Genomic DNA, 25,115 nt, shown 5'->3' with positions numbered 1-25,115 from the left:
TCATATAGATCAATCTCTCTGACGTGCTCTCTTTTCTTTTTCCTTCCTTTCTTTTTTTTTTTTTTTTCTGGTTGAGCTGAACAGGGATTTTAAAAGTATGCCAAGATCATATCTTATTCAAGACATGTTAAAGCTATTTCAGGTATATTCAGTCTTTTGCAGAGTCTCACTAATTATATTTTAGTGGTTCATCTGTGCAGAGATTACTTTGCTATCTTGTTTTATTTCATAATTTATAGTAAATAATTTTTGTGCTGCTCTTCCCCATTTAATTTATCTCTTTATAGAGATTTTATGATGTTTTCAGATGTGAAAATAATTGTAGTGGGTTAAATTAATCCCAAATGTAGCTTCACAGAACTGACAGGAATTGTGATAGAGACTTTCGATCCATGTAAATAAATTTTATTTACTATTTGTGTGGGTTTACTTCTAGGGGGTTTAATAGGAGATCTAGATCCTGCTGTGCAAATCCTATATTAATATACAATGCAATCCATAAGGAACTGGTGTTGTTTATAGCCATTGTCAAGTGTCACATTGATTCTTTAAAGGAGGACGTCAAAGGAGTGCAATGCTGTACCTTTGCAGGACATTTTCATGCAGGTAGCCCCATTCACGTGGGCTGCCGCAGGCAAAAACCGCAATAGCTCTTGAGAGAGCGTTGGTCTGGTGCAGACCTGCCAGGGGACTGCCTAATGTGGGTGCATGCACGGACTCCACAGCGCAGGCACTTTTGATCTGATGCATCCACATGTGCCAGATTTGCTGCAGATGTACAAGTCAGTCATCCCTAGATCTGCTTCAGAATGTCCTCTCCCTTACCGCTGCAACATTTCAGTCATGTGCTACGAAAGCCAGCCCTGCTTGAAGAAAACTATCAAAAGTGATTCAAGGACTAACAATGGAGAAGAACAGCCCTATAGTTTTTGCAACTGGAAAGGACCGTTAATCTAATCCAACCTCCTGTAAAGCACAAGCTCTATTTTGTTCACTGAGAAAATACTTGCATCTAGACCAGCAATGCAGACGGAGGAACTGTTTGAACGGAGAGATCTAAGACTGGTTGCAAATGTTTGTCTATGCTTTAAGACGGTGGGTACACAATGAAGACAAGTTCTGTTAAATAGATATTTATAAGATACTAACAGTGTTTCCCTCTCAAGATTTTCCTAAGCAATTCATAGTTTTATTTGGATCCTGAGATTCTGTAAACCAGGTGACTCACATCAGACTCACTGCTTCTATGATTTGAACAGCATCAATATGACTGCTGAGGAAAATTTTCAAAGATACAAAAGCCACGATGCTAATAAAATGCAATTTTCCAAATAGACATAATATATAATTTTAAGTCATAGAATCATAGAAAGATTAGAGTTGGAAGGGACCTTAAAGATCATTGAGTTCCAACCCCCCTGCCATGGGCAGGGACACCTCCCACTAGAGCAGGTTGCTCAAAGCCCCATCCAGACTGGTCTTGAACACCTCCAGGGATGGGGCATCCACAGCTTCTCTGGGCAACCTGTTCCAGTGCTTCACCACCCTCAACAGTAAAGAATTTCTTTCTAGTATCTAATCTAAATCTCCCCTCTTTCAATTTAAAACCATTACCCCTCGTCCTATCACTACATTCCCTTATAAAGAGCCTCTCCCCATCTCTCCTGTAGCCCCCTTCAGCCTCTTGGAACATTATTTGCTCCACTCAAATGCAGTCAGTGCAACACCAGGCACTTTATGCATAGGCAAGACAGGCAATATTGCCTTAATAAAGTGAACCTGAGCTAGAAGGAAACCTTTGTGGAGGGATGAAAACCGGAGAGGTTATATGGAGAGACCACTGAGTCATGGAGGATGTGGCAGCAGGAGGGGATGAGACAGGGCAGGCTCCTTCTACAAACCCAGTAGTGCAGTACCTGGCAAAGCGCACTAAGTGGTCTTAGAAGGAAGATACAGGAACTGGGAGGAGGTTTGTTTTGGCATGTGAAAGAATTTGTTGTAGCTAAGAGTAAAACCAGTCCAGCTGTGGCAGCACAATACCCAGAAAATCGGCAGCAGACAGGAATAGGAGCGTAGGGGGAGCGCTCGGAAGAAAGCCTGGGAGACTGCCTTAAAAACGTAGGCTCCTGGAGCTGCGTACAAGCTGTGGAGGTAGATTTATGAAAATTGAAAGACACGTAGGTTTTGAACTTGAAATGCTCGAGTCCAATTCCGTTCATCTGTATTAGCCAACACAGACCATGGGGGATATCACGACCATAACGGATCTTACACAGAGCACTCTATGGGCTAGCTTAGTCCTGCACAGCCAGGAACAGCCAGGAACTGCTGCGCTGCCGGGCTTACCCACCTATTCAAAAAGACACCAGAAGCAAAAGAAGTAGCCATTTCTGAAGTTCTGAAAAGGTTGGCTTATATATTTCTTTTCCTGCTTCACAGACAACCAGAAGGGAACAGTGGTTCAGCGTTGGCTCAGAAGGAGGTCTGCCTTGGCTGCCGACTTCATTGCCATGACTTCAGGCATGCCCTGTTTTTTTAGATAAGCAGCTAAACTTTCAATCCTCGCTGCTAAACATTTTTGCCTGTTACTTCTTGTGGACGGAATAACTCCTCAGGGGTAGTGGGGAGGAGAAACAAAGCCAACTTATCCTCAACCTCATGCCAATAAATGTAAAATGTTACTAGAATTCAGGAAAGCGTGTGTGGGTGGTGAATTCAGAACCAATTTTACAGGAGGAAAAATTGCTGGAAGAAAAATAAACTCCTACAGTACTTTCCAAGACTACTTCCAGCTTTCCTTTTATAAAAGCACTGAAGCTGTCATGTATCACTCTTGGTGATTAATGATTCTGGGATAGCTGATATGTGGGTGACGAATTAGTAATCAGCTTTAGGCTTACACAGACATCCAGCCTCTTTCCATTTCGTGTCTTACACCATCCGAGTACAAATTGCTTCCAAGAACGTTTGTGAGACGTGATGGCTTAAATGCTTTGAGAAGAAAGGTGAGAGCCAAGCTTTCCCTAAGCCATAGGGATGAAACCTATTTCTAGGCCTCCAGGTGCAGATCTGGAGGCAGGTTGCCGCATAGGGTACAGGTAGATGCTCCACTACTGCTGCCTTTGCTGGGTTTTGTCTCTAGCTTGAGGTGGATATAAGAGGTGGGGATTTTTGTTCACTCTTAGTTGGTTCCCATCATTCCTCTCATGGGCCCCTAACTTTTATACTTTATGAATAACATTATATAGATTTAAAAGGAAAATATATTACCTGCCAGCAAGGCAATGCCTGCCAATTAAATAAAAAGCCACATTATCCTTTCAGAATATTATGAATATATCCTGCATTCTTTACTGTGGCCCATGGATCAGCCAACAGGGATTGGGAATGTTACATAGGTAAGCCAAGCCTGGTCAGTCATCCGGGGATGGAAAACAAGTGGAAAAAAACCTCTTTGAGCTGAAAAAAGTTGTTTAGAAAGTATTGGTGATTGCATAAAGTCAGCAGTTTGGCCAATGAAAGGAAGTAACACATGGAGTTCTCCCTAGACTGGCACAGATAAACAGAATAAAAAGCCATGGAAAGAAAACTCTTGTACTAACAGTAGCTTATAAAGCATTTGGATTTTATTTTATATTCATAGAAAATGGTTTTATTTTAAAAATGAATGGAAATTAGTTTAGATAGACTATGTTCTCTGTTGGACTGAAAATTAGCTGAACACCTATAAATAAAGGGTTCTGCTACTCAGCAGTAGTTTAAATTGGAAAGAGATGAGGTCTGTTCTTGTGGCACAGGGATTACTGTCGGATTCCAACATATTTGTTATGAAAGGTTTTTGACAAATATGTTGTACAGAAAGTTGTGTTATTATTTCTTGTTAAACCCTTTAATCTGTCATAGTCACAGTACTGCCTCCGCTTTAAATTCTAGCTGCTAATTTTTAAATAAGTAATTCCCTACGTAGCTGATACGTGTGAATAAGAAAATAAAAAAAGCAACAACAGTGAGCTCTGTTTAGTAATATGAGCGATCTGGGAGATGAAGGTGAACATAAATTAAATTTGCCACTGGTTGCAAATGAAGAAAACATTAAAAAATAATAGTGGAGAAAGAGAGAGATCAAGAGAATAAAAGTAATTTCCAGAACCCTACAAGCAGCTTGGACAAATGAAAAGTATTTCCTCGGGGAGGAATAGATCTATATCCCACAGTAATAGGAAGATAAAACAAGCCAATGGTGAGACATGAGGTTGCTATGAGAGATGCCAATGAGAAAGGCCAGATCCTGGTGTCATGGTGCAGAAAGAAAGTAGTTCATCTTTATAAGGCTTTGATAGTAAAATATTTCTCTCGGGATGTTTTTTTTTAAAACTAGAATACAAGTTCAAAGAACAGTTCTCAGTAGAGTCACTTGGGACTGATTGATTTTTCAGGAGTGATTTATTGTTACTAAAACTTAACTTAGTTAAGAACAGACTAACAAGGACACAAGTCAATTGTGCAAATATTTAATGTAGGACATTGAGCAAGAGCGTAAGTAGAAGTAATGAGAGGTAATTAAGGAGCAGAAATTGCATGCATCATATAATGCAATGCTTTCTTACAAAGGGAGATGGCAAGCTGTAGAATAATCTAAAGAAAAGTGGACGGAGCTCTGTACAGTTTGAGACATTAAAAATAGCCTGGATCAGGCATATACGACATTTTTAACTAAGAAGTTGAGAAGAAAAATAGTGCAGCGTGAAGACACAGACAACAGTGTCACTATTTCTTTATGCATTTTTATATTCACTTACTATCTATGCCTAGGCAGGGAAAGAAAAGAATATGTATGTGACAAAAAGATAGAAACAGAACAGCATTTGCTTGTGTTTCTTTTCTCAAAGGCTAATTTTCTTTCCTGCCCTCTAACAGGCAGCAGTGGTGTTAATCCTGAGTGATTTCAAAAGAAAAGCGAAATGGGGATGTTGTCTTAAGTATTTCTTCTCCCCTGTGCTTTGTTCAAGACAGAAGAAATTCTGGGATCTATGTTTCTAAGGGTCCATACTAGATCAGTCTTATCTCAACCGGTGTCACAGACTCTGCAACTAAATAGTCATCTGAAAATTAAATGTTCAAAGCACAACATGGTTGAAAGCAATGGAATTTAACTTCTTTACAGCTTGGTGGTAATTCTGGAAGAAAAGCTTCAGAGATCTGTTCATGAAATCTGCTCTCTGCATTCTATGCCCTACATCAGCACGGCTTATCCATAGAATAATATAATTTTAAAGTGTGGCTGAAGCTTGATTTCTTTCATCTATGCAAAAAAACCCAAAGTTTAAATAACTTAAAGATAGTAATACAGCATGTGGTTCAGGAATCTAGAACATATCTTGTCACCTCCTTCTCCTTCAGAAAGAAAGTTTTCTATGTGATTCTTGCTCAGATCTTTAATTGGGAGTTGTACATTTAATACATTCACACTTTGGTTATACAGTTGCCTTCTTTTGTATTATGTTTGCAGCCTCAGGAATTTTTTTATACCCACGTGGTACTGTGTGAAGCACCCAGTAACCTAATCCTGAGCACTGGTGAAGTGTTAGAGGGGTGCCAGAACTCAGGATTTAGAGTGAGGGACACAAGCCACTCTCAGACATCTTTTTCTTTTTTGGTAATTCAGAAACAGCAAATGCACACGGAGCGGTATCATTACTTGCTGGAGCTAAATTCTAGCCCTCCTTGTCTGTTACTGCCAACGGTCAGTAAATGACATGAGCCTGTTTTACCTGACAGTTACAGTCATGTGGTTGTAGAAACTCTTCCCCATTTCATTGGGGATTGTGTTTATGCTAATATACAACTCTTTCTGGATCATCAAGACAATAAATTACTCTTTTTAAACAGGGCGTCAGAGCTACATCTATCTTGGTTCCTTTCTTCACCTTTCTGAAAGTGTTCAATACTGGATTCAGAGCTCTATAGAAATAAAGGCTTGAAAGGGAAACCCTTACGACCTTCTGATTATCACAGGCCAGCTTTCGTTTTATTTACTTTATTCTAAGCAGAGTTAGATGGGCTTTTCTCTCAAATGACTGAAGCAGATCAGAAGCATTTTACATAGTTCTTAGGAAGCCCCGAATCTTTTGGGATCCAGCCTGTTTCCCAGAACCTCACAAGAAATAAAAACGGTTTTGTTAATTATTTAGCAAAAAATACTTGCTCCTTTTAAAAAAAAACCCGAACAGCAGAGTACTTTTCTAATTAGTCTCTGATGGAGAACAGTAGACAAATTCTACTGCGCTACAGTGGCACAGGGCTGTTCCAGATCCCCGGATGCCACTGAAATTGCTTATTTCGGTTGTATCCTAGTGTTAAGTGAAGGTGGAATTTGTTCCTTTGTAGTTTAATGACTGAAAAAAGGTCATGCATGAATTCTAGCCTGACCAACACTGATGCATCCACACATACTGAGGGAGCTGGTAGAGGTGCTCACCAAGACACTTCCCATCATTTATCAGTAGTCTTGGCTAAGCAGGGAGGTCCCAGCCGACTGGCGTCTAGCAAATGTGACGCCCATCCACAAGAAGGGCCACAAGGAGGATCCAGGGAACTACAGGCCTGTCAGTCTGACCTCGGTGCCTGGGAAGGTCATGGAACAGATCATCCTGGGTGCCATTATGCAGCATGTGAAGGACAACCAGGAGATCAGGCCAAGTCAGCACGGGTTCATGAAAGGCAGGTCCTGCTTGACAAACCTGATCTCCTTCTAAGGTGATCCACTTAGTGGATGAGGGAAAGGCTGTGAATGTTGTTTACCTGGACTTCTTTAGTAAAGCCTTTGATGCAGTTTCCCACAGGTTTCTCCTGGAAAAACTGGCTGCTCATGGCTTGGACGGGTGTACCCTTTGCTGGGTAAAAAACTGGCTGGAGGACCAGGCCCAGAGAGTGGTGGTGAATGGAGTTAAATCCAGCTGGCGGCCGGTCACGAGCGGTGTCCCCCAGGGCTCAGTATTGAGACCTATTATTTTAAATACAAAAAAGACATCGAGGTGCTGGAGTGGGTCCAGAGAAGAGCAACAAGGCTGGTGAGGGGTCTGGAGCACAAGTGTTATGAGGAGAGGCTGAGGGAGCTGGGGTTGTTCAGCCTGTAGAAGAGGAGGCTGAGGGGGGACCTTATTGCTCTCTACAACTCCCTGAAAGGAGGGTGTAGAGAGGCAGGGGTCAGTCTCTTCTCCCAAGTCACGAGCGACAGGACTAGAGGAAATGGCCTCAAGTTGCGCCAGGGGAGGTTCAGGCTGGATATTAGGAAGAATTTTTTCACTGAAAGGATTATCAGACATTGGAATGGGCTGCCCAGGGAGGTGGTTGAGGCACCATCCCTGGAAGTGTTCAAAAGACAGGTTGACGTGGTGCTGGGAGACATGGTTTAGTGATGGTGTTGCATTTTGTTGTTTTGTGGGTGTTTATTTTTGTCAGTTAGGTTGATGGTTGGACAAGATGATCTTGAAGGTCCCTTCCAACCTAGAAGATTCTGTGATTCTGTGATTAACAGCTAGACTGCACAAGTCCTTGCTACTCTACTTTCGTATATTTCGTTTTTTTGTATATCAACAGCGCTACATGCAGAACAGGCAGGTTGATGAGGGTATTGAAGGTATTTGACCACACAAAGTGAATAAGCTGTATTTGGAGATTAAAATCAGTAACACGGAGAGAGCACCTCTGCATTTTTATCATAGTAAATGACAAAGCCATCTGGAGTCTTGCTCCATTGGCAGGACTGGTCACCACTGGCATTACCAGATTTCTGAAAAGTAGAAAATGCCTGCTCAGAAAATACTTTCCAGAACTTCCTTGAAACACAATATATGTTGTTCTGAACCCACATACCTTTTATTTCCCTAAACTAAATTGAGATAAACTTAATTCCTTTTTTTGTTGCTTTGCCATTGACCTCTGTGCCAGTCACCTCTGTCACAGTGTGTCTTCTCTGTTTCTGTACATACTCGGGTGCATGCATGAGATAGGAAAGAAGTTAGGAATAGGAAAGAAGTTGCTCACAAAGAAGAGGGGGAAAAAATTGGGATCAGAAAATAGAATAAAATAAAACTTACCTTTCAAAGAAGCAGTTAAATGTTTTCAAATTTTTGGTGAAAAAAGCGGTTTTTTAGGAAAAAGTACCTTCACTTTTGGCCAGTTGCTTTTCTGTTTTTTCTTGCCAATAGTAGACAGCGCAGGGTGCACCATAGCGATATAGTGGGTTACCTTCTTTTGTAATTACTATTTAATTGCTGCAAATGTGCTTTTATTTTGAATTTTCTTTGAAGTAATTTGAAAATATTTTGTGGCAGGAAAACGAAAAGCTTAGTGGCAGACATAGAAAAGAAGTGCTCAGTGCTTTGCGATATGCAGAGCTCAAAGGAAAAACAAGGAAGGGTCTTCAGTCCCACCTTGGGATTGGTGAAGTATCGACGCAACCGCCCATTCACACAGCAATCCCGCTTGACCTCGACGTTTGTATATCTCATTAATCTGTTTTTGAAGGAACATTTTGCTTTGTAGTATCATTGTGTTAGTGCCGATTATTTTCTCAACTCTTTAAATTTAGAATTAGCCTGGAGGATGTTATCTTTTTCGAAGGCAGAGGCTGTATTTACTAATTAAGCTGTAGTGTACACAGACAGGGCTTAGCCTTCCTCTGCTAAGTTACGTGGACACTCAAAGTGAAAGATGGTGTAACAGCAGTGATGGCTTTTCCACATTTTTTACTAGTTTTAATTTAGTCAAAAGGCAGCTAGTAATTTATACAGGTTGCTGGGGTGCGCAGCTGAATTCTTCTGTGGATTTCTATTTTTTTAATCCTCCCTTATTGGATAATAATCAAATCTGCCTTCTATCTACACTTACGCAAACATTTTGCTTTGTAGCCTTTTTCTAATCATTTGCTATAGTGGTGTGCTTTTTGAAGGTGTAAGGATATCTCAATATTAAATATTAAGGGATATTTCGTAGTCCTTTTTTCACCATGTAGAAGATAAATTCTCAAGGCCGTGCATTTAAGAGAAAAACACAAATGAAGGTAAAGGATAGGAAAAATGAGAGCTAGAGCTACTGGACAAGTGAATGATTTTATTTTTTTGGGGGGCGGGGGAAGTAGCTGAAATAGGAGCCTTCTAAAACCTAGATTTTTTTTATTTTTTTTTCATTGAAGAAGGGGAAGAAAGCAACTGAGATTTGATGTCCAGGAAATTAATTTTGGGGGAAGAAAGGAAGTTATTTATAGAGGAGGAAAGGTGGCATTAGTTAATACAAGTTACCTTTGATCATTTTTTATTTTTTTTTGTCAAGATGGTTGTAAATGAAAGATGGGGAAAAGAGAACAGCAGCTGGAAGTATCAAATGTTCCGGAGCCATCAATCTGTTTCACTCTGGGACAAAAGGTGGAAAAATATCTGCATGCCTATCACTAAGAGAAACTGATGACATGATCTAAATTTGAGGCAATAGTCACCTGAAAAGAAAATTTGGTATTACTTAGGAAGAGGTGAGTTTTAAAAGCTTTACCATAAATTATCCCTTATGTGTATTTTTTAAAAGTCATAAAACTTTCCTTAAAATTCATATGAGGAAGGCCCAGTATTCATATTGGCTGCTAAATTGCATAGTTTAATATATGGCTAATTTTGAAGTAGTTAGGCCTTTCCTAATGCTAACAAAGAATCCATCCATAAGGAAAGTTGTGGATGGTTAGTAATGATCAAGGGAGAAAAGTCATTAGAATAATGTAATTCTTGTGGAAAAATTAATTGAATTTCATCCATTATTTCCCAGCTACAGCTAGTATGTTTAAAATTAAATTACACAGGACATAGCCTATCTGCGTGGGTTTCTGTACACAAATATCAATGCTTTTTTGGTTTTGGAAAATAAAATTGGAGTGAAAAATGGAACACAGCCATAACAGATACAGGTCTGTATTAGTTTTACAGTATTGAATTACAGATATGGAGAAAAGTAAATCCAGAGTATTATTTCCTCTCCCTCACTCCCCCTCATCCTTAAATATTTTCGTCACCTTCTGTCTGACTTTGGAAGAAAATAACATTTAAAAAATAAACTGCTTTTTTAAACGTATACACAGGCAGTTGTAACTGAGTTTCTTAAAAACATCAGTCATTATCAGGGTCAAGTAGGCAGGTCATTCTCTGAGAAAATTGTTCACTAGAGGCTTGTTTGTATTAGAAGAAAGTACAGGGAGTCAGCTTCTAAATTCAACTCAATTTTTTTTATTGTCAGATCAAAATCACAGGGGTGTTTTGGTTGGTTTTTTTTCCATAGGCATAGCAAGGAGAGCTATGGCATTTCTGTTGGGAACTTGGTTTTTATACCTTTCCAGCCTTATGGATTTTTATTGCTTGAATTTATTTACAAGCATGCATACTCCAAGATTTAAGACAGGCATTTAAGTGGGGAGTAACTTCTTTTTTGGGTTAATGAAATCACTACAGAATTAAACATAAATAGAATTCAATCTAAAACTTTGATATTTTTTTTTTTTTCTGTTTGCTTGATCACAAGTACATGCAAGCTATAAAGGTTTTGGAGAGCAGTTAAAGTGCAAAATGGAATTCTCAAGGTACTCTTTGATTTTCCTTCAGGCCTGGACTGTAGACAGAAGTCAGTGATTTTTGATCCATTAATAATAACAAAAGGGGGTTTTGCTGGATTTCAGAATCCCTCGTAAGTAATTCAGAATTACTTGTAAGTCTGCTAGAAATCTTACTCTGTGTTATAAGGCACCCAACAAAACAGAGGTTCTTTGGTGCAAACAAGACTGGCATCTAGGTCAGATATTCTTCATGTTCACCTTGGTTTATAAATGTGCCCGTGCCGTCTGAGTTAGAAGTGAAAGGATAATCCAGGGGTTTGGGGGTTTTGTTCACTAAATGTGACACTGTAATATGACAGAAAACATCCTCTTTAGAAATAAAAAAAATAATAATCTGATGTTTTCTCCAGTCTCATCTATTCAAAGAAATGCTCAACTCACATGTGAAAGCTTGAGAAAGGACTAGTTTGCCCAAAAGCTATGGATTTTTGCCTGCCATGCCAGTTGTCTTAGTGTTTACTTTGAATTTCACCTACTTTACATTTAAAACGATATTTCTGCCATGTTATTTCCACTCTCGGTTTTGCACTGTGATTCTCAAACTGCCAAGATCCCTCTTGGGCCCTGGTAGGGGAGGGTCTAGCAAAGTACAGCTCCTTCCATGGCCCTTGCAGGCCTCGTCTCAAGAAACTCTTGGGTGAAGCAGGCTCTTCTCAAGCAAAGGTTTAACTATTGTGCCGATCAAAAGAGAACCCAGCACAAACTCATCATACGAGCTACCCAGACTCTGCTCCTGTAAAGCCTTGGCTGATTTATGCCTGCTCTTCCTCAGTGGCTTTGAATGATGAGGGCGTAGTGGGACAGAGACCCTCGTGAGATGTCTTGTGTCCTATCAGGAGTCAGAGGAGGGCAGTTGAGAAGTGAAGATGTGATCTGGCTTGAAGAGTGCTCAGCTGAAGCTTTTTGATGGCTTGACGGCATAACAGTGGCACTGCAGATTGGGAATTGGGGCAGTTGTGGAATTCGGAGTGGCCTGTTTGCCTTTCCTCAGCAAGGGAAGGTGAAGAGGGAAAACGTTATCCGTAAAGCGGGAGGAACCCAACACCCAACAACCAGAACTCAGATATCTAGTTGGAATTCTGGTGGTTTGCAGTTTAAATTACCTCTAACAGCCTGGCTGCTGATTGCTACTATTCATGAAAAGTGGCTTTGTTTTAGTTCTGAAAGATCCCAGAGCAACTGCTCTGCCTTGAGTTTTTCTTCTCTGAATCGCTAAAATATTCTTTTTTGATTTTCTCTCTTGACCCTCTCCTCCCACTCACCTCTTTCAGGGTGTATTTAGCTACATTCAAAGGGATGGTAGGAAGCAGCTTTCTGTCCCTGTTTCATATGGCCGCGGCACTACTGCAAAGTGCCTTCCTTAGATTTTGGGAGGAGCGGGCCGACGGAGGCAGGGTGGTCAGCTGAAGGCTGGATAATGTGCCAGCGTTGCTAGCAGGGTACAAGGAGCAACTCAAAGGCGTAGTGACAATTTTATCTGACCTTTTCCCACCCACCCCCCCTTCATCTCCCGCACCTCAGGATCCACCCTCCCCATCCTGTTAAACAATCGCACTTGGCAATCAGCTTGGATTCTTTCCCCGGCAGGTGAATGTCAGACTGAGCCTCTTTCAAGTGCAAACGACGCTGCTGCCCTGATGTGTGCCTTTGTTGTCCCCAGGTGTGCAGTGGGGCACAGCACAGGAGTGACTACACCCTTGCCCTGTCTGGGCGGCTGGGTGGACGCAGCCATCCTCTCTGTTACCTTTGTAGCCCCCTGCCTCCCATCTGGGCTCCTCGGCCACCCTTTGCAGCTGCTGCTGACCTCAGGCTTTCAAAATTAGCTCTGACACGGTCCCTGGTTAGGCAATGCACTGCCGGGATGATTTATAAAGCCTGACATTTTACAAGGCTCTCCCTGTACTGTGTTTCCATGCTTGAGATAGTGACGATCATTGTGCTGGGCCTCAGCAGTTGAGCCGATAAGGTTTTCTTCAAGATTGACCCCCTCTTTTTTTTTCTTTTCTTTTTTTTTTTTTAACCATGTTCCCTTTTTTGTCCGAAACAACTAAAATCTGTTGACCTTGAAGTCGCAGTGATGCTTATCTACTCATTGAGAAGGGAAGAGCTTGATTACAGTTAGGATCCTGGATGCTTGGACTGGTATTTAAGGCTACATTTCTTTCTCCTTCCTGATTTTTAAGAGTCTGTTCAGTGTACTGTTATTTGTAATCCTTGATTGAAGTTTTAGTATAGTCCAAGATCAATAGAGGTGGGCTTTCAAATGGACAGTGTGAATTACAAATTCTGTGTTAACAGTATGGTACTCTGTCCTAGAAAATACCTGTTAGTTTCACTGCCATTTAATGGCATTCTTATTTTGGCCATTGAATCCCATCTATCTAAATCCCGTGTATATTCTAAATCAGATGTACTTTGAGGAGCTTAGCAACAGTAGCATTAATCGTTCATATAGTGCTGAAAATACATAATGATTTGAGTAGTGCATCCTTTGATGCTGTATAGTGTTAACGATAGCAATAATAAGCTTTGCAGTTGACCACATCATTTGCCTTGAAGGATCACGGCAGATAACAAAAAACAGAGATTTGTTGTGCAAGGACTGGTTGCTCACACACACAAGCACTGTTTTTCTTCCCACTAGAGAAGTTATTTATTGCTAGGACACCAGCGGTTCCTCCTATCACAAGGATACGTTGTTGATAATGCCTGTAGAAAGCCCCATATTTCTAGACACATACTGTGAATAATCAAAATCTGAGAAACTACCTTATTCTGAGCCAGGTAAAATTACAACGGGAAATATAAATGCAACTGTGTGTGTAATGATGAACTCTGGGTTCATCAGTTCCAGACATTTTGATATCTTCTTTTTGCCTGCATTTTTGTTCGCATCCTGTCACTGGATTGCCTGTGAGCTGTCAGGTAAACTTGCTGCCTAAAATGCTGATAATGCAATTGAAAATACTGATATTTTGATGTGCCCCTTTTGCTTTCTGATTGCATACTGTGTTACCAACACAAAGGTTTCTGCTTAATTATAAGCTAAGCACTAAGTGGCATATGCTGACAAGACACCTGTCCCATAGTTTTCCATTATTATGTTTCTTGTGTGTTCTTTTAAAGCCTCTCGTGCTACAAATGTGTTGTTTTCTGAGTAATTGTAATGATGCTTTAGGAATAATCTTACAGCTGCTCAGAAGTTATCAAAAAACTCTCCACCCACCAGCATAACTTATGCCTGAGCCTGGTTAATAGATTGGCTCTGATCTCAAGCAGCTACCATAAGATACCATAAAATGGAATATCTGGAATATCGTTCAGTAATCTGAACTGGAAAATTAAAGAGAGTTTGCAGCTGTGTGATGGGAGAGATCGGAAGGACTGTTATTATAAGAATCCTGTTCTGCCCGTATTGCTGCAGGAAACGCTCCTGGCTCTTCTGTAGTAATACGCTTTATGAAACACCCTTAGAAACAAACAGTTCTCCCCAGCACCAGCACTGCTACTTAGGGGTTAAAATCAATAGGAACTTACTGGCCAGAATCCAGTCTTTATGCATTGCTCTGGAAAATGGAAGGGCTAGGCTTTGTATCAGATTAAGCTGAGTTAAAGTACATTGAGGCTTAAGAGTTTTCCATCAGAACGTAAAATATTAAAGCTAGGCAATTTTACCTTGTTCTTGTATTATTTCATTTCTATTTTCCTGATTCAATATTAAGCTGAATTCTAAGAATTCCTGTTGTTTACTGCAATAGCACTCCAATTTAGCCAAGAGAATACTGAGAATGTAACATGTTTTGCTGCCTGCTTAAAGTTCAGATTTCATTTGGTACTTTTTATTTGTTTTCTTTGCTAGAACATGGGCATTCATATTTATGACCGTTTTGTTTTTCAGTGCCTCCCAGATGGCTCTGCCCCAAGTGCACACGCTGAATTTTATCTTCTGCCAGATCCTTATGAGGTCAGCCGAAGGAAAACAAGAACAGCTCCAAAAAGCTCTGACCCTACTTACAATGAAATTGTGAGTACCATTCACTTTCTTCCCCCATTTCTTGCTTGTTTGATTTTCTTTGCCCGCTCTTGAAATAAAATAACAATACAGCATTTAGAGCTGTTGCAATATGTACGATCAAAAAGAAGGAACTTGTCGTAACGTAGGGCAACCAAGATGATTAAGGGATTGGAGCATCTCCCTGATGAGGAAAGGCTCAAAGAGCTGGGGCTCTTTAGCCTGGAGAAGAGAAGGCTGAGGGGAGACCTTATCTATGTTTACAAGTACCTAAAGGGTGGGTTGAAGGAGGATGGAGCCGGACTCTTTTCAGTGGTTTCCAGGGATAGGACGAGGGGCAACGGGCACAATCTGGAACATAGGAAGTTCCGTTTAAATATGAGGAGAAACTCCTTTAGGGTGAGGGTGACAGAGCACTGGAACAGGCTGCCCAGGGAGGTCGTGGAGTCCCCTTCTCTGGAGATTTTCAAGACCCGCCTTGATGCAGTCCTGAGTGATGTGCTCTGGGCAACCCTGCTTTAGCAGGGGGGTTGGACTAGATGAGCTCTAGAGGTCCCTTCCAACTCTGACAATTCCCTGATTCTGTGATTCCATAAGATGAAACCCAGATGAGGATTATCTTCTGCTTTGCATCTTTCTGGGAAGTAAAACTGTCCCTTTCCTGAAGAGGGGGACACAAAGTGGTTGGATTATTTACACTGCTGTATTTTACACCATAACCACAGTTACGTGGTAGCCAAATGAGACCAAGAATCATTGCACCAAAACCTAGGCTGTTTTGAACGCAGATTTGTACAATATCATAAAAATTACTAATTGAATGGATGCTGCTGTTCACATTCACATTTGAAAATAGACAGCGAAAATTATAATATAATAATAAATAGCCCAGTACTTTTTATGTCAAAATGCTAGCAGTCCACAGCCATATAGAATTATTTCACACACCACTGAAGTGTTTGCGCCTCTGGGGTGAAAAGAAACATTTGTTTGGAGAAACGTTTACAACAGAATGGGAAGTGGCATAAACTATATTATTTTGTAAAGGCAGATGAGATTCAAACAGTAGGTGGAATTGGAAGTTATAATTATTACATATAGCAAATCTCCTAAAGGTCTCAAAGCGATTTACAAATGCACTTCTGAGCAGGCTTTAAAGTAGAAGGCATGGAAAATATTGCCGCTCCTCCCTGTTTCATAGATAAGATATGATGAAGCTTAAGTTAGTCATCTGAGACTAAGAGTCCTTATCTTGTAGTTTCCCAGACATGGAGTTTTAATATTTTTCTTTTTCTTTTCCCACATCTCTTTGATTACAAAAGTTACCTGCTTACGCTGATGACTTCCAGCACTTCTGCGAGCAGGCTTCTCCAGTAGTGTTGCTGCTAACGCCTGAGACAAATTTCCCTCCCTCTGGTACTGCAGTGGAATAACAGGGAACTAGGCTTATTTTTTTACGTTCTTTCCTTTTTTTGCAATCAAAGAGAGAGTGGAATGGGTCTAATTGACTTGTCTAAAGAAATTCCTTTACATTTGAAGGATATTTAAAGCAAAGAAATATAATATGATTATATAAAAACATTCATTGTAAAGTATCCAAAATGGATCACAGAAAAAAAAAGGAGCCAGCAGCACTGAAAGACAATTCTCTCTCTAATCATTATTAGAACAAGTTGAACGCAACAAAGTCCAAAATCCTGTCTGCAGTCAGACAGTACTCACTGGGAGGAGACTTAATGGTGATTAAGGAGCATCCCACAGCTGTAAAGAGAAATTCCATGGAAACTTTAATATCCTTTACTCAAAACTTACAGCCTTCTTCACAGATGCTCGGTCTTTTTCACCAGGAACGCTAATCACAGTGGGGACATATGGTTCCATTGAGCTTGGGCATTTCAAACCCGATGCTTGTGCTGTTAGCAGCTCTGTTCTTCCATATGTGATATCGTTCTGTATGCATTTTCTATCCAACGCTGGTAGACTGAGGCAGGAGCCGCCCCAGGGAAGAAAAACTACTAAAAATATAAGTCAGCTGTCTTTTAAGTTAGTTGCTGTCCAAAACGCTGTGTACAGAAATGTACTAGCCTTTTTTTATGAGTTCATAAGTTTTTATTAAAGCCAAATGGCTGGAAGGAAGCTGTATATTAATTTCTCTCTGTGTTCAAGACTGAGAAAATTCTGAAATGTGCTTCTCTTGGGTATTTTTGGGTTTAGTTTTGTACTTTTATTGCTTATGACTGCCTACAGCAAATTATCAGCCTTGCAAAAGTGCATTTTATTTTTGATTTTTACTCATGAGTGAGAGTAAAGATGTGAAAGTCCAGGAGGGCTGACGACAGAATGAACTATGCCAAATGTTTTGGAGTTGCTTTTAACAAGCACTGCTTTTTTCTCTTGTTCCTTTATTAGGATTTTGGAGTTTGTTGCTTTCACACTGGTCTAACATTGCATTAAAAAATTATGGTTGAGAAGAAGAGGAGAAAGAACACAGAAAAATGGAACATAGTGTAAAGAGAAAAAGGCCTTATAGACCCCTGTTAGGAATAAAGAAGAGTTGCTCAGGAGGTTCCAGAGTAGTTTAGTGAAAACTAAGAAAGTAAAAAAATTGAAAATAGAACTGATTTATTTAAGTTTAAACTCTTGCCAAGAAAAATCGCAATGAGCAGAGCCAACTGCAGTGGGCTCTTGCTCACATGCGTAGCATTTGCCCTCGACATGCTTCAAGGTCTCAGTTGTCCTCAGTTTGTCTCTCGAGTGCCTGCGTGTGTGCGCACCCACGACGTGAGCAAACATCCCCGACAAAGCAGAGCATGCATTGCCATAATGAAGCCAGAACGAGAGGAGATTTTTCTCCATCCTGCTCTTGGGCTGCAGCCAGATGTCAGCAAATGTACCTGGGCCATATCAGCCTCCTAGTGCTATTGCAGTTGCCCTGGGAGCAAAGGGGACGCTGGCCTGCGGCAACCGGAATAGTCCCAGCAAGCCTGATGGCGGGTGGGGGGGAGCTGCACCAAGAGCCACAGCCCCTCCCTCCAGCCCCAGGCATCAAAGCTAATTTGGACAATGAAAAGCGAATCTAGGAACTGTGCCATGGCTACCTAAGGAGAAGCAACTGTCCCTCATTTGCTATTAAAATGTCATTAGACTCCCGTAGGTCAGCAGCACTTCTCTTTTTGGAGCCAGGAATACTTGAATTCATAGAATCATAGAATCATAGAATCAATCATCTGGGCCGGAAGGGACCTCCAAAGGTCATCTAGTCTGACCCCCACCGCAGTCAACAGGGACACCCCCAACTAGACCAGGTTGCCCAGGGCCTCGTCGAGCCTCACCTTGAATGTCTCTGGAGACATTCAAGGTAAGGCACCTCAACCACCTCCCTGGGCAACCTGTTCCAGTGCTCCACCACCCTCATGGTCAAGAACTTATTCCTAATGTCTAATCTAAATCTGTTTTTTTCCAGTTTAAAGCCATTACCCCTTGTTCTGCCATTGCCGGCCTTTGTAAACAGACCCTCCCCAGCCTTCCTGTAGGCCCCCCTCAGGTACTGGAAGGCCGCTATGAGGTCTCCCCAGAGACTCCTCTTCTCCAGGCTGAACAACCCCAGCTCCCTCAGCCTGTCCTCACAGCAGAGGTGCTCCAACCCCCTGATCATTTTGGTGGCCCTCCTCTGGACCTGCTCCATCAGGTCCATGTCCTTTCTATATTGAGGGCTCCAGACCTGCACACAGCACTTCAGGTGAGGTCTCACCAGAGCAGAGCAAAGTGGCAGAATCACCTCTCTGGATCTACTGGCAACACATCTCTTGATGCAGCCCAGGATGTGATTGGCCTTCTGGGCTGCAAGTGCCCACTGCCTGCTCATGTCCAGCTCTTCATCCATCAGCACCCCCAAGTCCCTTTCCTCAGGGCTGCTTTCTAATACCCCATCCCCCAGTCTGTATTGATAGCGAGGATTGTTCCAGCCCAGGTGCATAACTCTGCAGCTCTGTCCCCCTGATTCACTGTGTGCTCATGTATACCTCACCTCCATTTGTTCCAGCTGTATAAACGGAAAGCAAATATTCTTACTACGCAATCATCTCAGGATATAACTGTCCTGCTTATGAAATTCTGGCAGGTGGCATTTGTTTTATCCACACACCTATCTCCAGAACTTCCTTCTGCCCCTACCTCCCAATGATATATACCTTGCTCCAGCTGAATGCGCAGTGCCATTTTAGAAACAGTCTGTTGGGATCATTTGAAAACCACCCACCCCGTGCTGTAAAGTTTGTCTTTGCTCAACGCTTAAGGCCTCTTTTTGTCCAAAGATTGAAATTTGTGTGTTACCCCAGTTCATGCCTGTTGTGATCTACTACTGAACATTTCTTAGCTCTTACAGCCTACTTGTACCCTTTTTGGTGAATTAAAGCAATAGCTGAAGATGATATATTTAATATATTGGCAAAGAAACAAGGCACCTTTACACAGAAATATTAGTATCAATTCAGTAATCATTTCATAGATTTATTCTAAACTGTATTATCAGTCACTGTACCTTTCCTTGCTTTTCTGATTTCCTTCATCATTTCACTTTGAATTTGGTGGGGATATGCAGCTGGGGGACAGAGAAGCTGGAATTTTTAATTCACATACACTTTGGTGAAATGGGCACAGTAAATGTCAAAACCAAAAAGCAGCAGGCACAACTTTCCTGACAGCTCTTCCATACTACGGTTTCCAAAGGTTTGTAAACAGAAATGGAGATGTTGCTCCCTGGCAAGACCTTTCTAGTAAAATCCAGTTAAAAGAGTGAGCGGGACTCACTGGTTTCTTTCCCCCACAACCTGTGGCTGTGACCATCCATCCCCACAGCACCAATTATCCCCTCATACCAGAGAGCTTGGTGGTCCTGTCTGTTGGTGCTTGCTGCCACAGTAGCCTGATGTCCCGTCTGGTTGGCACAGTCCCACAGGGGTGGCCGGGGCCAGCGAGGGCTGCCTTGGGGGAGCAACAATTTTGAGCCTCCAGGGTCCAATCGTGAAGTTCAGAACCACCTTTCTGTTGCCAGCATGAGGGACGTTGCTGGGGCTGAGCCTTTATCAAATTTATCCCTATCTGAAGGACGTCTCCCTTGGCCATTTCTGGTTCTTAGCAGGTACGGGGGTGCAGAGAGGACTCGGCAGCCTGGCCCGCAGACATCCTAGAGGGGGCTCGGTCTGACTTTTCCTCATCCCTGCCGTGTGTATGGGCTGCATTCAGATTGCACAACAAATCAAAAACACAGCACTACACCAGCTATTAGGAAGAAAATTAACTGTATCCCAACCAAAACCAGGACAAGTAGCAAACTCCTTTTAGGCAGTTTCACTTTCTCCTTCTCCTGAAGTGACAGTATGTCACTGCGTTTGCTTTTTAAACTGCACAGAGAGATTAAAATTTAAAGCATTTTCCACTGCAACTAAAACAGCAGAAACATTTCCAGCCATACAAATTTTAGACTAAATGTATTTCTCTTCACAAAGCTTACCTTTCAGGCCTGAAACTGGCTGAGAGCATTCTTGCACGTTTTGTCAACCCACATGCAGTTCGCTCAGCAGTTTTTTTTGATTAATGCAGATTCTGAACCATAGGGATCTGTTCTGAATGCAGCTCATTCTCATTAGTCTATCACCCCAGACTGGTTTTTTTCTTAAATTCGGAAAACACACCATTAACATTTCGTAATTAACCTCTGTGTGTTCTCGTAGTATTAAGGTAATTTCCAGGATATTTTAAAAACTATAGGCCTTAGTAATTTTCTAAAGAGATGCTAAGCAAGCTGTCTCATTTAATTTGAGAAGTATTAACAGCACTTCTTGAGTAACAGAATCATCCAAATTTAGTAAGTCCTACTTGCTAAATTGGGTTCGACCTCAGAGATGTTCCACATCCACAGCTTCTACTGAGTGGGCTGAGATTTCTGTCATGCTTAATATTTGATGATTCCATTAAAAAAATGCAAGCATTTTTATAATGGGCACATTTGGATACAGTTAGCATCCAGAATCACGCATGAAGTTATGTGTATTGAAATAGTAAAATGTATTCAGACAATTTTCAAAGGAAGATTATTATCTCTTTTATGATGTGGGTTTGTTGGATCTAGAACAGTTACGAAATTTTATGGTATTCTTCCTTAGAAGAAAATTTGGGTTTGCTTTGGCTTGATCTCTTTTAACTCTGGTATGTAGCACAAGATTTAATCACAAGTACGGTACTGAGAAGAAATTCTGAGGTACTGTGCATTGATGTGATACACTTTTATAAGAAATATCAGTGCAACATAAAGTTGCTTTAAGGCACTACTAAGAAACATGTAACAAATATACATAGGTTAAAAAAAATACATCAAAACTGTTTCCTTTTTCTTCTTCCTAATTTTTGCAGAAGAGCAATACTATTTATGAAAGCATCTGCTACGGAAAAATATTTTAAAATTATAATAAGCTGCACTTTTACAGAATTACCTATCTTATGTTTTCATGCTGCTGTCCACCATGTCATGAGTACACTCCATCTGAGTCTCTGCTCCAGAAAATCAAACATATTATCGTTCCCTGGTGAACATCATGGAGGATCTGATATTTCTTCATATTTGAGCTCAAACCTCTACTTAAGAGTTTCAATTTTCATGGGAAAAATCATATATACTTATTTTTTCCTCAACCATTACACAACACAGGTTTCAAATTTATTTACAAATGCTTGGTAATCAGATTTCACAAGCCTAAGCTGGCAGAATCTCTTTTATATAAACTACCTAAGGTCAAATATATTTCTGAGTAAATTCACTAAGTTGAGTGAGTTTGGCTCATGGGTTATGATTCTGGAAGGCAGTTTAAAGCAATTATTCCAAAGTTGTAATCATCATCCTGAATGCTGTATTGAAGTAAGCATTTTGCCCGTCAAATATATTCACAAATTCATATGGGTTTCTTTTCTGTTTCAATATATATTATTTCAGGTTGTGTACAACAAAGTCACAGAGCTCAAAGGCCGTATACTGAAGCTTGTCGTGAAAAGCAAAGGAACGTTTGTGGGAGCTGTTAACATTCAACTGAGCAGTGTCCGTTTAAATGAAGAAAAGTGGTATCCACTGGGAAACAGGATAATTTAAATGTTGTCTAAGATAATTCAATTATTTATCTACTAATGTTTCTTTATTCCCGTTTCCCATGGTACGTTTTGTCTCAGTTGCCCTTGAGAACATGCAGTCATCTGCTGATCACATACCTTCATATTTCTAATCATAAGGTTATTGTCTTAAAGCTGCTACTGCCTTCCTGCAACAGATTCCTGCCAGTGTCAGTGAAATCACATGCGAAGAACTTGTAGCAGCCTGCGGGAAATTCTTATGACAGCAATAAAGATTTTTGTTTTGTTTGTACGAAATAGTACTGTAAAAATTCTAACTTTGGTACACACCGAAGCGTGGGGCCTAATTCTTTGCTCATTAATTCCACGGAGTGTGTTGAAACAATGCTGATAATGGTGTACTTTATCAGCATCTGCTATGACCTCACTTCATATGATGATTTCACCAGAGAACCATGGAGTGGTTCCCTGGGCGCCAATACATTTCAGATGTCTAGCAAATTGCATGTTAAATGTTATACAATCAATGCATATATATTTAAAAAAAAAAAAAAAAACACCACCAAAAACTTAAAAACTTTGCACTTCAAACATTTTGTGCAATATATGCTGATGTGCTTTTAACTTTTGTTATAATGTAACGTTCAATCCAGGATATTCATTTGTCAATAAGATATGTCATTGTTTCTCTAATTCTGACATCCAAGAAGCAGATACATCTGGCCATTTGTGAGAAGAAAGGAGGAGGGAGAAGCTAATATTCACCAATAAATAAAACATATTGAATGTGAGCTTTCAGTCTGGTGTTTATTTAAGATCATGCTATAAGGAATCTTTGTTCACCAGTCTTGCCGCATCGCATTCTTATGCTGCATAAGGGAGTCAAGTCAATACATGCATTGACCTCAGGGCTATAAAATGTATATATACATATTAAACAATGAACATGAGTGGTTCCTTTGAGTTTGCTGAGGCTAATTATGGGCTCTGTTCTTCAAAGCATTTTTACCTAAATTGAGGAAGCACTTACGCACATCTTTAAACATTTAGCATGTGAGCAGCCATAATGATCTGTCCATTATTGCCAGCCTCTTATGCTGACCGTGTATATGTACCTTTCCAGGACCAAGGGCACATTTTTTAAGGCACAGGAGACATGTTGATTTGTGATCTGACCTACTGTAAAATTTTAAGTTACCATATACTGAGTAGGGTCTGACGTTTGTCCTACCAGGTGGAAAAGTAGTCAAAAGAGGGATAATAATGCCAGAAGCTGAAGATAATTGCCACCTTCTCCCAAAGGACACTCACAAATCAGTCTTCAGAAGTTAATGTTGTATGAAGCTCCTGCAGTGAGACTAGGAGTGTTATTTAGGAAACTAAATAAGCTGGAGTTTTTCTCAGCATCAAACCAATTGAATATGTCACTTGGTCAGTTTGTATCTGAGAATAGATACACCCGATTGCCTGGGGAAATTAAACTCCTCCTCAGAAAGGGGAGGCGGGGGAAACTCTGCTTGAATATTAATATTGTTAGTATTCTTCAGAGCTGAAAAAAGCTGTAAAATATTTACCACATGAAAGGGATATTGGCTAGCATGCAGATATGATCACTACAAAGATCATTAAGTCTAACATTTTAGATTATACGCTCTCCTGTGTAAAGAATCAAGTGACTTGTCACTCAGGCACAGAAAACACATTGAGGGCAGCTTACAATGTTATCAAATTACCTGACCTTACAGTTCAATATTGATTTTGGATTCTTCTTAGTCTACTGTCTTGGTTTCCTTATTATAACTATAATGCAATTTTCTATTAGTGTTATTTCCTGTGACATTTTCTAATCATTGTTTACCTCATGCCCTGATTTTCCATCTTAGAACAACATTAAGTAAAGTCGCATTAAAATGGCATTCAATAAAAAGAGCATTAAAATATATTATCAGAACTGTCTGCAAATGTAAGCAATACTCTGGTACATAAGGAAAGAAACCTATCGATATAGCATCCTCTTTTTTAAAATAAAAAAAAAAGCCATGTTTGAATCACAAATCTGCAATTAACTGGGTAGATACAGGCCTGTAGAAGCTCAACAACACTTCAGTTTTGTAAGGAAGATGGAAAAAGTGTGTCTTATGGGCAAGATCTACACTGGTGGCTATGTCAGGCAAGACGTTGTCCTCAGAGATCTTAAATCACGCAATCAACCCTTGCCTTTTCTAAAATTCCTCTCATCCGCCTCAAAGCATTGTGCTTCCTATTTCCTGAGCTCACAGTAAGATGTATCCTGAGCTCCCTGCTGCTATGAGGAACATAGACCTTTACAAATCAGTCCATGAATTATCTGTCTTTCTTTAGCAGCAGGAGGTTCAAGACTAAGCTAAGAAAGGGTACCGATATTAGCATCTGAGTTTTTTTATAATTTTAAGACCTTTCTTTTTTTTTTTCTCAAAACTAATTTTCCAGGTAGCAAAACTACAGTGGACATCAAAGAGGTATAGCACAATCAGAAGCTGCTGTTATAAATTTTAAGGGTACATTGTATGTGCATTTTTTTCCTGTCCCCTCAGAAAGATACAATCATAAAAAATTTTGTTCAATACAAATAAAAATGGAAACGTAACATGCTCATAATTTTAAGGTCTCAGATCATAAATATGAGGCTATTATTCTCAATCAGTAATTGATCATAATCATTTGAAATCAGATGCAAATGCAATTCTTAACTGAATTTTTAAAATGTCCAAAAAAGTTCAGTCTTTATGAATTAGTTTTAAATAATGGTAGGGCCAACGTCAGTAGCCATTACGTGTTCAGGATACCACTTACACAAGAAGTCCCATTAGCTTAATAAAATCATTGAGAAGGTGCCACTTTGGAAATCAGACCACCGGGTTGCCGCGAGCCTAGTGCTATTGCTTTATTGAGCAGGGTGCGATCCTCCAGGCCAATTGTTACTGCAGAGCATCATTAATAGTACCAGATATGAACAAACAGTGATGCAGGTTTGAGATTGTCACCATCTTTGGACAACAGGGGAACAGTACGGTAACCTGTAAATAAAAGGACACTTTATTAGTGTATTAATTAACCACAAATGCAAAGTTTACGATGCAGTGTTTTTATAGTCTACTATGCAAATAAGGCTTAATTTATGATTCACTAAATGACTCTTTAAAATAAACTGAAATGTTACAGAGCCCAAATCCCATTTCTACTGGTTTTCTCTTCTTGTATTTTTAGACTCAGAGTCAAAAACTCCAGTGTCTTTCAGGTTATGGTGTTTTTTAAAACTGAGGACTTTTAGCCCAGTGATATTCAAAGGTG

The 25,115-nt window shown here is 40.3% G+C and overlaps 2 protein-coding genes across 2 annotated transcripts in view; one reads left to right on the top strand and one right to left on the bottom strand.

Moving 5' to 3' along the window:
• Nucleotides 1–21,807, top strand: part of PIK3C2G (phosphatidylinositol-4-phosphate 3-kinase catalytic subunit type 2 gamma) — a 214,836-nt gene extending 193,029 nt beyond the window's left edge. The window contains exons 31-32 of the mRNA XM_074167982.1: nt 14,553–14,678; nt 21,655–21,807. Coding sequence (XP_074024083.1) covers nt 14,553–14,678; nt 21,655–21,807 — 279 coding nt within the window. The remainder of the gene's footprint in view (nt 1–14,552; nt 14,679–21,654) is intronic.
• Nucleotides 21,808–24,758: 2,951 nt separating this feature from the next.
• The window catches only part of PLCZ1 (phospholipase C zeta 1), a 46,961-nt gene continuing 46,604 nt past the window's right edge, over nt 24,759–25,115 (bottom strand). Inside the window, exon 13 of the mRNA XM_074168382.1 lies at nt 24,759–24,841. Coding sequence (XP_074024483.1) covers nt 24,759–24,841 — 83 coding nt within the window. The remainder of the gene's footprint in view (nt 24,842–25,115) is intronic.

Source organism: Numenius arquata, chromosome 2, assembly GCF_964106895.1.
Source record: "Numenius arquata chromosome 2, bNumArq3.hap1.1, whole genome shotgun sequence".
Lineage (NCBI taxonomy): Eukaryota > Metazoa > Chordata > Aves > Charadriiformes > Scolopacidae > Numenius > Numenius arquata.
This window is presented reverse-complemented; position numbering and strand designations above follow the sequence as displayed.